This window comes from Aythya fuligula, chromosome 1, assembly GCF_009819795.1.
Source record: "Aythya fuligula isolate bAytFul2 chromosome 1, bAytFul2.pri, whole genome shotgun sequence".
In the NCBI taxonomy this organism is placed as follows: Eukaryota; Metazoa; Chordata; class Aves; order Anseriformes; family Anatidae; genus Aythya; species Aythya fuligula.
Window position 1 is genome coordinate 44,766,592 of NC_045559.1, and position 15,573 is coordinate 44,782,164.

The following is a 15,573-nucleotide window of genomic DNA, read 5'->3' on the forward strand; positions in this document are numbered from 1 at the left end:
GCTTGAGATCCCACACTGTGAAACCTCAGCCTGCATGCTTATTTAGAAATAGCTAACAAGTTTGGGTCACAGCTTTAAATTCCTCAGATAAGCTCACTGCATCAGCCTTCTGTGGACTGTCAGCATTGACAGAAGACGTTTCGGACCCCCTCTGAAGATCTGGGCAAGGTTAATGCTGGGACCTGTAACAATGAAATGTTAAAGCTATGAAATCCCAAGAAGCATTCATTGTGGTCCTGAAAAGAATAGCAAACCTCTGCCAGACATTGCTGAGAGGGCAAGAGATTCGTAAAATTTAAAAGTTTGAGGACTAGAGGGAAGAAATAGTAATCAGGCAAGATTTCCCAGGAGAGAGTGCATGCAATGACCGTACCCCACTTGAAAGACCGCATCTCATTTGTGTTCCAGGAGATGGACTCGTGGAGCACCAGAGGTCAGGCACATCACCTCCCACGGGTGGCTTAGATTAACAAGTTTTCTATATTGCTTTCCTCCAGTGACGACACCTTTGTTCAGACGATTTTACCACACCTAGCATTACTGCATCAGCCCCACCCTGAACCAGTGCATTTTCATCAGCAAAGCCAGTGACAAATCTGTTGCTGCCAGGATCACCAAGCTGACCTTAAACCTCCACTGTACATAAGTATGGACTTCCGTATCCCCACATGTGGCTCTGGGTCCCTGTACTTGTAGGGCAGGAGCTTCGTTTGGACATTTCCATCTCAAGAGCCCTCACTTTACCACATAAACCTAACAGCAGTAGGCCTAGGGCAAAGGCAAACCCTAGAAAGAAGGGAAGATGAAGATCTTACTCATATACAGTGCTCTCACATGTAGATCGAAATGTACTGAGGTTACACCATTTCTGACACTGTATCCCAAAGCTATGACAACACATCAACTTTTCCCTCTTAGGAGCTTGGTTTACAGCAAAAGCCTTAAATAGAAGAGGACCTGAGAGCTGTTTCCCATCAGTGGAATGTTTCAAGGGAAAAAGAGGTGTTGGGATTTGGGAGGAGAGGAAGGAACACCAGTCCTTACAGTTACTACAGGCACATTCAACATGAAAACCTGATAATGTATCAGTGAAGTGGAAAGCATTTCTGTAGCTAGACACATATTCACACGGTGCTAGAAGATGTAAAGCAGCAGCTGTTGTTAACAGACACACATTCATGGCAAACAGCACTGCACACCATCTCTGCATTGTGAGCACTGAAAATTCACGCCTGCTAGAGCTCATTCTCCTTAGGAAGTTAGCAGAGCCTATGACCCCTTCAGGCAGGGCTCGTGACAGCTCCAGTGCAACCCCTGAAGCATTGTGCCACCTCTCAGTGCTCGAGAGGCCTCAATTCTGAGTAGTGAGAGTTTTTATTCCAGCACTACAGCTTTCCCCAAAGGGATTAGTCCCAAGCAGTACAGTACCCACCACTCAATGGATTTACATATGCTAGAGACCAACAGCAAACCCAAGCCCCTTTACAACTTACACCATGCATTCTGAGTAGTGACAGACGAGAATCACCAGGTAACTGGTCTGTGATCTTTTTAAGGGTATTTTTCTAAGCTCTCTTGCAAGGGTGAGGGAGGAAATTGGTGCATACCTTCCCCCTATTACTCCAGGGAATAATGTGCTGAAGCCAAAGAAGTGTCCACAGCAGCATGATCAGCTTTACAGAACTGTAGATCACTGCATTGGGCCTAAAATCAATCCTGTATCCTGAATGACTACGATTACACAAGCATTTCAGATAAAAGCTTTTTCAGAACAGAGTCTATGATTGGGGAAGAGAAAACTAAAATTATGGGTTAAAGAACTTGAGTACAAACCACTCAACTTCATGATTTAAAACTATCACAGAAGTTGGCAAAGGTGCTTTAAGTATGGTTAGAGCAGCCCTGTTGGGACGCCGCATTGACAGGGGGACAGCTGCTCACACCTGATGGGGGAGTAGGAAACGGATGTTATGGATGGAAAGGAAGTTCAGTCAAGGGCTCTTCACCTTACCTAGGAGGCGACATACTCCTTGCTGTAACTCCAGAGATTTGCAGTTTCCTTTTTACAAGTAAAGGGAGCTATAAACCTGTGGTATCGTCCCAGTACTGTTGACCCCAGAATTACTACACCAGAACAGAATTCCTTGAAAACGCAGCAGAACCGATACCAACACATTCACTGATAATAACTCCCTTCCTCCCCTCAGCACACATTCATACTTGTTTTGGAGGAGTCAGATCCATCCTCTTTCTCCAACTTATCTCTACCAGACATCTTTCAAATGCGTTGCTAGACCAGGGTCACCACGCTTTCAGTCACGCAACTTCCTGGGCCTAAAGCAAGACCTGCACACGTTCATAATATGTGTAACAACAGGCCATGCACCGAGATAATCACAAGGACAAAACAGATGCATGAACTTCCTCCTTTTGGTAATGCTCCCTGTACAGAATTACTTGCAGTAAGAACAGTCCACCAAAATCTTTTGAGAGAAATTAGCAGAGCCCCTCACAGCTGAGCAGAGTGAAATGCCAGGTAGTTTCCCAAGCAAGGGCACAGGAATTAGCACCAGAGAGTAGATTAAAAATAGGGTAATAGAAGCACAAGCCACCCCACTGTCCACCTAAGCACTGATATAGTTTAGGGTTACAACACCAGTGTTACCCAGCAAATGTCTTTATGGGCAGTGGGGCAGAAGGGGCAGTACCAGACAGAAGAGCCATTCTGGTTACAAAATTTGTTGTACTAGGTTTGTCAGCAGGCCAACCACAAGCTATCATACAGCAGCAGGGAACAAGCTCTCTCCTGAACAGCTGAAGCCCCTCTTTAGAGGTAATAGACCACAGGCACAGTTTTCCTTCAGTCCATCCTGAACTGCCAAGGAGACAAATCAGGAAATGATGAAGGTACCAAGTTTCATGAAATTGCTGTGTGAAATAGGAAGCAATTGCAGCTACTTTAAGAGTTGCAAGCTTTGCTTGTTTTCAGGGTAAGGAAGAGAACCTGTCTGAAGAGAAGTATCTGTAACAAGTTGGGGAGAGAAGCCCCCAGCACCTCCAGCACCAGAGGTTGGCTTCCCCCGCTGCTTCCCTGCCGCCCAGGCCCCACCACAGCAGAGGACGCTCCCAGCCCACAGCCGCTGCCAGAGCAGTGGGCTTCTGCTGAAAGCAGTTACAGGGGGGATTGGGCTGACTGTGTCCCAAGAACTGTCCTTGTTTTGGGGAGTGTTGGCATGAACAGGGTGTAAGCCCTCTTCCAAGTAACCAGGGCACAGGGCTAAGCTGCAGCAACGATGCCTGCCCAGAAAGACTGCATTCAGTTCAGCCCTCAGACAGCAAATACAGCACCGAGAGTAACGCAGGTAAGAGCAGAAGCACCAAGAGGTTTTGTAAAGCAGGATGTTTAGAGTAACTTCGTGCAGGTCCAAGAGCTGGCAGCAGGAGGCTGGCTTCCCCAGCCCAGCAGCTCAGGACTGTTCTCCATGCCAGTGCAGTTCAGAGCTGTGAATTCCCCTTCTCACCCCTGTCCACAGGGAACATTTTAGGAGGGCAGCCAGACTGTACAGCTGGCATCATGTGAGAAATCCTTTGCACAGGCACTTGTAGTAGCTCAGGCTCCCAGCCATCTCTCATGAGCTATGCAGCAAAGACTTCAATCCAGCACTCAGGCATAAGGTTGCTGGTTTTAAATACCAAAACTGATCTCTGGCTGGATGCATAAGAACTTGTTGGAGGCTTTCTGTATGCTGAGAGCTCTTCATCCCTTGCTGCACAGTGAAAATATTTTACACCTTTTTTTTTTTTTTTAAAAAAAAAAAGAATAGATGCTGAAGGAAACAAGTTGTAACTAGAATTCTCTTGCCACATATTCTAACATTATTATATGCTATCTGTCCCAAGTGACACGGTAGTGAATTGAGAAACCAAAACCAAACTTTTCATGCTTCAGATTTAAAAGGATGACAATAAAGGCTAAAAACACTCATCCTCCAACTATTAGCTGAGTAAAGACAACAGACTTCCTTTAAAAAGATTAACATTCCTATGCTTTTTCCACCCTTCAATACAGAAGTCACCATGCAATGCAGCATTTCATGAAAAAATTGCTCCAATTCGGACAAACAGGAGGAAGAAATCTTGCAATGACATATGGCTTTACATATGGCAATACTTCAAAATCCAAGTTTTTTGTTTTGTTTTGTTTTTAAAAAGAAAGGCAAACACAAAGTCATCATCAAGTTTTGTTTTATTTAAGATTTTAGTTTTAATTCTGAAGAAAGAGGTACATTTCCTTGGTTTTAGTTTTAGCGTTGGGTTATAACCATGTTTATCTGTTTCTTTCCTGTCTTTTCAATACTGCACAAACGTCCAGAAACTACAGGGTTAAGTAAAAGCTGCAGGCAGAGGAGGTCAGAGGTTGCTCCTGATGGTGATCATGTGGCCCCAATGCAGTGCTATCCCAGAGTGCCCTAATCAGGTGAATCTTTGTGTTTTTTTTTTATAAAAAAAAAAAAGAAAGAGAGACTGACAGAGGAGACAAAGACTGAAGTAAATATCACTCGTGTTTCAGCTGCTTATAATTATATTATGTATACACTAGGTATTAAATCTGTGAATACTTTTAAAACATTAAAGTTTACTTTAAACCTAAAGCCAAAATTAAAAAAAATCTTATTCTCCCCTCTTTAAACCACTCTTCAGCAACATGCCAGTTACTCATAGCTCTAAGTGTTTTGTCTTTCAACACACTTCATGTCAAACCTCTTACTGAGTGACACGATAAAGTCGCCTTTTTTGAAAAGAAAAAAAAAGACATAGCATTTTTCCTGTGTAGTGCCACACTGAATGCAAAAACAAATATTAGGCCACTGCTTGCCCCACATGTTCAGTAACTTCATTTAAATTAAATACCTTTTCCATATTTCTGCATTGGATTCTGCATTGCATTTTTCTCCTATTGTAGACCGGCACTTTTCCACTAGGCAGGAATACTCATGTGCAAAAAGACATAAGACAGTAATATTCTCCTTAAGCATTGAGGCTGCATTTTGATTTCTCTCTCTCTTTTTTTTTTTCCTCCTTAGGATATTTAGGAATTATTTCAAACAGTGTATTTCCAACACTGGCTTCAGCAGAAACTTAACAAAAAGATCTGGTCATGACCCTGCGATGGCATTGCATTTGGGGGGGAGGTCTGATCAGGAACTGGATTCTTCAGAAAGAAAGATATGACAGGGAACAGTAGGTGGGCATAGGGAGGAGTCAGGGTGGGACACTTCCTGCATTTCTAACGTTTTGTTTTTTTCCACCTTTCCTAATGACGATCCAGCGCTGAGCTCTGTAGTAGATCTGTGGGCGTTTTACTGGGGGGTCTGAAGGCTGTCTGAAAGCCTGGGGGTGGGGAATGGAAACTGGTGGGGTTTGAAGGAGGAGAGTAGGGATTCCAACTGGCTCTGTGCAGAGGGATCTGTGTGCCGAAGGGGTTACTGTGGTGTGTCTGTGACGGCGCTGCACTGGGGCCGTCCACCTCTGTGAGGGCCTGAAGAGATTTTAGCCAATGTGGAGGATTGTCGTCTTGAAGGGTGTCTAAACTGTTTCCTGTGGATGCTGGGATACCTACAAAGAGAAGAAAAAACAGGATACAAGCAAGTCAGAACAGAAGCAATAAGCTGAGCATGAAGGAGGTCAATTTAACCTAACACAACAGTGAGAAAACATGATTAGTTTGTACAGAGAACACGTTTTACATTATATATGCTATCCTGCCCACAAAACATTTAATATTTAAATCCAGACAGGAGAAAGTTCCCCCTCAGAGCACTCCTTTGTAAGATACACATTTTTCTATCGAGCGTTCTGCACGAGGACTGCGACCCTGTTTCCGTGAGCTTACCACACCAAACCCTACCTGCGCCCTGCATGCTTCTCTTCCTGCTCTGCCTACCTGAATCATGCTTCAGCCTCTCTAACAGGGAAAACACAACCAGACAGCCTTATAAAATAGAGCTTTATAAACAAGTGGAGTACGTCCCTTTTTAAATAACATAGTCCAGTTACTGATTCCAGTGCCTCAGGACCAGCGGCGCACAAACCGGACATGCCATCCTGCAGAAGGGACACCTAAGTTGACCCTACAGATAAGCACTGATCACCCTGACTGCCTGCAGAGGTCCTGGACATGCACTGCAAAGGGTTACGTGACACTTTTCACCTAGTGGTTCCACAAAAATTCCTGGACCCTTGAGGTTTTGTGGATGGAAGCTGGAAGAGACCACCGCATACTTTTTTTTTTTTTCCAAGATGTAAATCAGTTTGTGCCAAATACCCATTTGATGGTTTGCCAGCGGAGCTGAAGGAGTGAGAAACGATTACCTGTGATGATTGCGGGGTCCATCCAGCTGCCAGGGCTGTCCCAATTCAGGCTGTCGGTGGTGGCAGTGTTGGACGTTGGTACACTGTGGTTGGCGTTGGAGGGGGAAGAAGCATTGGGCAGTCCACCAAAGTTGATGTTAATGTTCGGTAGAAGTGCCCTTAGCCCGTCCTGCCATTCCTTCATATTTAAACTCTCTACAGAACTGCTGTTGTCTGGGAGATTTACCAACAAAAAAAATGAAAGATAAAAAAATAAAAAGCTGAAGTTAGAAACAGATGTCCTTCTTTGGTGGGGTATGGGATTTTGTTTTTACTTGTTAAGCTAAGCATTTAATATTTTCCCTGTCCAAAAATTAGGGTAAATGTTTATATGGTTGATGAATTATCCAGAGGGACTGGCAGGTTTTAAACCGAGTGTAAGTGGGTGGGAGGAAGATTTAACTCCTCCCCCAATGCATATTTCCCCATTTGTTTTTTCAGTTCAGAGGCTCAAATAACGAAGGGCACAATGGCTCCATTATTGATTAGAGAAAACCTACCAGATCCTTTATGAAAGGACCTCTAGTGTAAGCTAGATAACCCAATTCATCTGCTTTATTAATGGTCAGCAGGTTCGAAAGGGTTGTTTTCTTTGAAGTATATTAAAATGAAGAAAGGCTAGGTAGGGCTTTGCTATAGAAACCGAACATGATTAAATTTCCTGAGGAACCAGGAGGCAGGGATATATCACAAAAGTTTGTTTTGTTAGAGCTTGCTCATTCACAGCCCTACAGATGTTCTTCCGAAGAAAACAGTAACTAGGTTCTCATGAAGCTGGAAGGAACGTGATTTCCTCTTGCAGTTGAAGAACAGTAGCAAAAATTCTTTAGAGACCCGTCAGAGTCATTTCTGGCACAGCAACATCCTCAAACTTTCGTTAGAAGCAAACCAGCTGGATACTGCAACACTCAAATCTGAACTATTTGGCAAAGTTTCAAGGCACGTATTGAAAACGGACAACAGCACGACTTGGCTATTAGCACTACCGCAAGTGATCCCCATACACAAGTGGCAAACCATGCTATCTAGAACAGACTATCGGGTTGTAGGATCCATCTCCTGCTTTAGGAATCCCAACGCAAAACAAGACAAGAGCATCCTAGTATTTTATCTGCCAATACTGCAAAGTAATATTAAATACAGCTTTCTGTCAAACATATTTGAAAGAGAGCGGTGGGTAGCATGCTGGCACTACACCGTGACAAAAAATTAGAATACAGACTATTTTTTTTTAAGCCTTCTCCACCTGTCCTAATTGAAGAAAAGACCTTGATGTCAACTAGCAGCATTACTGTGGAATACGTACAGAACACTGCTACTCCATCAACAACAGAAGAGATTGAAGTCTTCACAGAAAATTAGAGGATATCACTAACTTGCAACTTTGGAGACTGAAGAAAGTAAACTCACTTGCTATCAAAAATTTCCTTGGCAATTTTTGTAAAGGGCAACGCTCAGAAAGAGCTGATATCTCCAGCAATCCCCTTTTTGTAACACATTCTTGAAATCCCGTGCTTTCACAGTGAACTCTCTGTCCCAAGACCGAATTTATATACATACATGTATTTACATATATGAAGACAAAACTTAAGATGTTCTTTCTGTACAGAATTATAGCAACTTAAATCACAACAGTAAGTTGTATTTCAGCCCATGCCAAAACTGAGCTTCAAAATTACTTACTATGCTGACCTGCTATACCCATTTTACCTATGACGACTACTGGGACAATGCATTCATTTTTAACCCTCGGCATGCTTAACACAGTTTGTTCCAGCATAAGCATCTGTGTGATCCAGTGCCCACAGGCAGCAGGACAGCAGCTGAAATCTAGGACATCTGTGGCCAGACTGCTTCTGCACACGGAGCCTGGAGAGGGACAACGCAGAAATGCGGAGTGCACTACAGAGACCGTCCTATTTGCGTGGACAAGTCTGTGGAGTGCAATTTGACTGCTGACTGATGTTATCCCCACTCGCTGGCTAAGGTGCAGCAACCCCTCTTCAGAGGTTAGCACATGAAGTATCTCAACTAAAATGAAAGAGAACTTGAGCACTACAGTAAGCAAAGAAATAATGAGTCAAGAAATCATGTGGTAGTAGTAAACCCTAAAGCTTGCCCATTACTAAATGGGCATGCTCCATCTACAGATTCAAATTTTATGTGCTTCAGGAGAAAAAAAGCCCAGGCAGCAACAGAACTGCAGCTGTGCCTCCAGCAAGTAACTCAGAGCAGCTTTTAGTAACCTTAGCACACAGATGTGAGAAAAGCAGCCCGGCATCCCAACTTCAGCATGACCGTGTGCACACAACCACGTGAAGCAACAAGTGTGTTCGATGGGGCTGCTCTGTAAGTCACATTGGAAGAAAAGAGCGGGCTTATCAGTGACTGGCTCTAAGCTCATTTAGCATGGAGCCATAGTGCATGCAGCTGGCTTTCATCTGTACTTTCATTTCTTTTACTGTAAATCAAACCCAGTTCCTGCGCTCTCCAGAACTCATTTCCTGGCAATATCAATGCTCACAAAATATTTTAAATAATTTGGTGTTAATTACTTTTTCATTTAGACCTGTATATTTGCTTGATCCTGAGGTTGAAAAATTTGGAAGTTAAAAAAAAAAAAAAAGTGCTAGCCAGAAATATCCTTGATAGATTTTTGCCCACAATCCTCTCAACATCCATAAGCCTATGAGATAAGTTCCAAAATTCAGCTCTCCGAACAAAAATAGCCGACTCACCGCCACAGAAAGAACTGTGACAGACTCCCCAGGGCACAGTATCAGTTTCCACTGTTTTCTTACCACTGCTTCCAAAGGCTTGTGCAAGGAAATACAGCTCACTTTAATTACTTCTACTGCGGAGGCAAAAAGCATGTACAAGATGCTTACTAAGACCACATGTAAGCAAACATACTTGTAACACCTGTGAGTTGGGGATCTGCAAGCTTGTGATGACGATAATCACTGGTGTTACTAACCCCAATACGCCCTCAAAGCCCATGAGACAGCAAATAAGCTACACACCTGCAACATGCCTGTACGCATACACACACTGATAAATAATGTCACCAAGAAAGTCTAATGAAGTCATAGCCACCACAAAGAAACAACTTGTAAGAAATGGGATAGGGAAATAAATATGGTATGGTATTAGGCTACCTTGGGCTAAGAAAAAAATATTGACTATTGTCATGTTATTGCCATATACAAAACGACAGAGTACTGGGTACATAAGAGTCCAGAAGGATAACAAGCATTTGAAATAGAGAGTTTTCCATGGAACCTTTTCAAAGAACAGAAGAGGCTGGCACTTTTTGTTGAAGTGACGGGCTGCAAGGCAGGCACAGTGTACCATTCGTATTTACTGTAACAGAAGACAAGACAGACACAGGAGAACTGTCCTTTATCTCAGCTGTCAGTACAAAATCCACTTACAATCACAGAATGCAAGAGATCGAAGTCCTAAAAGGATTCAACATTTATATTTTTTTAATTTATTGAAATCTCATGCTCCTAGGTACAAGCAAATGAGAAAATTCCAAGAGATGCTACTTTCCCAGACAGCTGTGTTTTATGTGACTAAAAAGCAAGCTATGAAAAAGAAAAAAAAGAATACTGCTCTCTGATAAAGAAAAAGCAAGCACCACATCACTCAGGTGCCTGTAACAGTCTTCTGGCTTGCCTAATAGCAGCACTATAAAAAACAAACCAGCCAACAAACAGATATGAGCAAACAAAGTTGCTCAGCTTCCTCAGACTCACTGCTTCCAAGGAGAGATGCAGCAATTACTCTTGCAATATGGCATTTGGGAAGGGGTTACAAGCATTGACGGTTATGGGTAGATGGCATCGGCAGAGATTGCAAAGCCCTACAACGCCTCCTGCACTACTCTGACTGTGCAGTTACTGGCCGCAACCAGCTAGGACAGCCAGTTACATAGCACCCTGATGCAAATCAGTGCCTGAGCAATCTCAGGGCACCACCCAGCAAGACTCAAACCACACAGTTAAATCAGCATGCCTGTGCTGGAGTCTGACAAGTTTTAAACATGAGTCTAAGTGAAAACACAAAGTACTTCCACCACCTGCAGAAAGTAAGTAAGACTCTCAGCAAGTTCATTCGTTTTGTTAACGAAGTTCATGCTTGACCATAAAGCTAGTACCGTGTTTATAAACAAATGGGTAACTTCCCATTACTACAGATCTACTAAAAGACATTTTTAAGTCATCTTTCCCAACTTTACACCCTGCTACCAAATAGGTTTAATTTTTAACTGGCTAGCAGCCTTCTTGGTTGGACACCATAACCTATGAACATGAGAACCAACACACTACTCCTTCCCTCTCTCAAAGAGTGGAAACGTTGTCTCCTTCAACAGCCTCACCCCAATTTAAAGCAGGATGTCAAGGGACAGTGGGAAAACAGAGTCCAAATACAGTTCACAAAAATGAAAAGGTTTTATACACCAAGATAAACTGGAAGCATTTTAGAGCCTCCTTCCTTCCCACCCCCCAGCCTTGTCCCCCAGACAAGAGAATTACCTAGTGAAGCTCCCCTGAAAGCGCCACTATTTGCACAAAAAAGGGCTCACATACAGATCACAGACTATATTAAACTTAATTTTCTCTTAATGTGCATTCCATAATCCCGTCTGCTCTAATGGAAACCTGCGTTTTCGGAGGTGAACAGACCCCACAGTTCTGGCACTGAACTTCTCCATGTTTCCGATGTAGTATGTCACCATGAATGGAAGCGCTTGTACCTAAATTTTAACAGTTAACAATTGTCTTAAACTGAGCCAACAAGGGGAAGAGAAATGCTTCACCATGGACATAACCTGTTTATCCATCCACCATAAAGCAAAAATACTTAGTTATTTTAAAACAGCGTACGACTGTGAAGTCTGATCTGTATAAAGCTGGTGATTTCATGATTTGTTAATGAAGTCACTGCCCCGTCATGACATCCTAGCAGCCAGTCTGCTAGTCTTACTGCACTGCCTTTTTTTGTCTGACATGTTTTGACATTGTTCCTTCATATCAGGTAGAAGGACATGTATTTGGGGAAGAGACGGTAAAGGGGATGATAGGCAAGCAAAAAAAGCATTGGTTCATCATTCATAATCAGTACTTGGGAGGAAGCCTGCATAACTGTCAGTTTCACAACTTCATGAGTTCTGACAGACAACACTACAATGCAGACCATTTAAAACACAAAGGTATTTCAAATTTGGCTACCCCACTTGATCTTTTTTATATCAAGGGCAATGGGATAGCACATCTTCCAGTTTATTTGGTGGGAGGCAAACCCACTGAGATCAACGTCCTACAAAGACTGGACCCTTTCAAATCTTTGTCCTAATTCCAATACGAGACTATGATCAAATCTGTATCAAGGCTCAATCAGCACATTCTTAAATAACAAAGATCACAAGACCATCACATTACGTGAATGTAAAGCAAGTGCAGTTCTTTGCCAAAATTATATTCCAAGCTAATATAAGAGCTTGATTGTACTAATTGCATAAAACTTAAATATCTTTATGCCAGGAGTCCTAACTGTTCTGGTCCTGCTGGAGAGCAAACAGTCCTGCAAATCAGGGCTGCCACTGTTTGTTTATTTTTGAAGAACCCATCAGTATGCCACGTGTGTGACCAAGGCACACAACAGTGCTACAGAAAAGCCTCAAATAAGCAGAAGAAATTCAGAGGGAAACCACTGTATGAGAGAAAAATAAACCTCTTCGCAGTGTTGTGTAACTGCACAAGGTAGGAATAGAAGCACACAGAACACCAAGGTGTGCTCAGGACCAGAACGCCCACTGCAATGACCTGTTAGGAGGCCCTTATGAAAGCTTCAAGGACACTGTACAGTAACAGTTTTGAAGCCTTGGCAAAACAACCAGATTTACAAAGCTGGGCCCAGGACAGGGAAAAAAAAAAAAAAAAACAGGAAAGAGGACCTGAAGGAGTTCACCAGGAGTTTTTCCCTACTTGATCAGAGCTAAGCATGGCCACCACCAAAGCATACCCTTGGTATGACATCCCTATTAGTCCAAGCCTGCACTCTGTGCTACTATTTTAACAGATACCACAGGTATCCTGTGCTTTCCATGAAACAGCTCCTTAACCTGTTCTGAAGTGATAGAGGCTTCTTCATTTTCAGCTCAAGACTCCCCTCTACTATTGGCATTTCTCTTTTGCAAAAATATGTTCAATATTTCACTCTGTAGGGGGAGAGAGGAGAGGACATTTTGCTCCATCCTAAAATGAAGTGATTCCCATCACACTAGAGAAATTCAAAAACCTTTCATTCAAAGTCTCTATCATCATCAGAACAGTGATGATAAAACCATACCTGTGTCACTTTAATACAAGTGAGCTTGTTTGCTCATGAAATTGAGTGAGTAAAATTCTGCTCATACTGCTGTGGCCTAAGGATTTCACTCTCAGACTTCACTGATTCTGTGTTTGGGATTTCTAGGAAACGTACAATGCTTAAACTAAATGCCAAAGCGGCACACAGATTCACGATAGCCTGAAAACATCACTGTCAGAGTAAGATTGAATCTGTCCACATTTGAACAGCAGCACTGCTCATCAGGAATACAAGTAGCCACTTCATGCAAGGGAGATATGAAGTGACAGGAGTACTGGAAGATAAAGCTGCTAAGGAAAACATGTAAAAGCCTCACAGACATTCTCTAAGCACCAGAAGCAAGTTGGTGATCGAGGAAAACAGCTTTCTAAATATCATTCCCCAGAGCAGGTTTCACAGGAAAGTCTTACGGTCACGAACTCACAGAGCAAGGGAAAACAGCAATACATGTACACAGACACAAAATTGGATTTGGTAATAAAGAGCACTACTCTACTCTGAACTTTGAAGTAATGCAAATAAGGCAGCTTTTATCTCAATACCACATTGATTTCTATGGTTATATTAATCCCAAATCTACCCAATTTAATAGATGTCATGTAAATCAGAAAGGCACTCTTTTTCACTTAAACTGCACTTTTTTTAAAAAAAAAAAAAAAAAGATGCCAGTAAAGCAAACTATCAAGTACAAGAGGAATATATTGATTTCTAAACTATACATTTTGAAGGAGAAAAAACTTTTCTAAATAATTTTCCTTTCTGCTGAAGGTCTGACAGTATAACCTTTAAGCTTTCTTTGACTAAGTAACTATTAAGACAGATATTCAATAGGAAGATTCATATTTACTTGTATGTGCAGTGTCAGAACTTAAATCAGGTTTGAGAAAAAGCAATTTTGTATTAGTATTCTGCCCTTGTGACTGACTTGTACTTACCACAGTTCAAGAGACCAAATCTAATATATAATTATAGCAGCCAGCCACCTAATTCTAAGCCCTAAGAAAATTTCAAATCAAGATTCTCGCTCACTTTGAAAAACATGCTGACTTCGAATCAGATGTTTTCAGAGTATCCTGGACTATTCCAGCATTTTTATTACTTTTTAATTATTTATTGCTGAAAGTATATAGGATTCCAGTGTAGGACCTCAATCAAGTTGGGGTCCACTGTCCTACCTGCAATAATGACATTCTGTAGTACTTCCACTTTAGTCAGTAAATACCCTTTTCGTGTGAGCCAATTCCTCATCCAAGAATAGATCTCATAAGACTAAATGCAGTTCTCATCACTGATAATACCAAATCTTAATGTAAACCTAAACTGAGCTCATCAAGACTGTTAAAGGCACTGCAATGAAGAATCCTACACATGGAAAACTGGACTTAGAAATCTGAAAGACATACAATTTCCATTTACCTGAGGGAAAAAAACAATTTTCACTTAAGTATACCTGCTGCTTACCCTTAGTTTCTGCATCAGATTTCAATCTTACTAGGTTATCCTAACTGTTAATAAAAAAAAAAAAACAACAAAAAAAAGGCTTTGACCTCAAATGAAAATCCTTTACATGTACTTGTGGTACATGCATATGTGAGTATAAAACAAAGCACGGGATATTCCCCATGGTCAATACAGTAACTAGAACTGGTAAAGAAAACTGATCTTCAGTGTCATGATCAATAATTAGCAAGAGCCTATACAGTTACGAATTCAGGATTCCAGGAATTCCTAACCAATCCACTGATGAAGGCTGCGAGAACAGCATTCGTACAGTACATGCATACATTAAGAAGTTACAGGCACATTTTTAATTTCTCCATGTATGCAACCATTACAGCTGAGGTGTATATATATTTCATTCTGTGAGAAGGTTCAAGAAACCTAAAGAAAAACAAACCCCCCATCATGACAGTAATTCTGATTACTAAATAGTATCCTCCAACAGAGATGACCCACTTTAAATACAAATATACACATATGTAGGTATAGTTTTTAAATTGGTATCTTTGGGAACAAGCTAAAATTCAACCGAGGCTGTGACGGGGAAGGAACAAAGAGATGACAAAGCAGAGAAAAGAGAGATTTGGTGTCATTCCGAAGGAAAAAACACTTTTCATAACACTGTTCTTTTAATTGCTGTTGTTTCTTTAGGGTATTTCACTTACATTCCTGAACTATTACAATTTTTTTTTTAATTATGCTCAACTTTTCTCAGTGGCTATTCAAGTTGATTTACTTAGAAATACATTTATGTAGAAAGCTTATGAACCGTGTGCTTTTTGTTAAAACTCAGCCATAATTAGAATTTGTAAAATCAACTTGACCCAGAAAGATTTGAAGTTTCAAGTCCATTCCCAAGATGTGGTCTCATTTGACACCACTATTGGTTTGATACAGCTTTTATAACATTTGGTGAACTGCTCTTAAATAGTTTAATAGTGAAAAGTTCTTGCTTTCATGCAATAAATTCAGTCTACCATCCCTAAAATACAGGCAAAGGCCACAGTGCTCAAGCAGCTAAAGCTTCTTTGTGAGACTACTGGCGACACAGAACAGTCAGGAAGGGCTGACTTGAAACTCCCTCCCCGTGTCTGCTTCCCCTGCTTCTTGTTGGGGAGTTACCTGAAAGCTGTCAGGACTGATGGGCCAGGGTGCAAATTAGGTGAGCCACACGGGCCAATTTCAGCCAACATAGCATTTGCTTGGAGTCTAGCTATGTTAACATGATTAGTCATTCCTCTGATGTGCTGCAGCCAAGAAAAGTTGGAGGGTTTTTATTTTTAT

General features: G+C 41.7%; 1 protein-coding gene across 7 annotated transcripts in view; it reads right to left on the reverse strand.

The window, feature by feature from the left end:
- Window positions 1-5,076: 5,076 nt before the first annotated feature.
- Window positions 5,077-15,573, reverse strand: part of CNOT4 (CCR4-NOT transcription complex subunit 4) — a 40,221-nt gene continuing 29,724 nt past the window's right edge. For 4 of the 7 annotated variants that reach the window (XM_032203329.1, XM_032203313.1, XM_032203321.1 and 1 more), the window contains 2 exons: window positions 6,373-6,585; window positions 5,077-5,616 (listed from right to left, as the gene is read on the reverse strand). In XM_032203329.1, the coding sequence (XP_032059220.1) occupies window positions 5,315-5,616; window positions 6,373-6,585 (515 nt within the window). In that variant the 3' untranslated portion in view covers window positions 5,077-5,314. The remainder of the gene's footprint in view (window positions 5,617-6,372; window positions 6,586-15,573) is intronic. The other 3 variants (XM_032203353.1, XM_032203345.1, XM_032203337.1) reach the window with 1 other exon arrangement.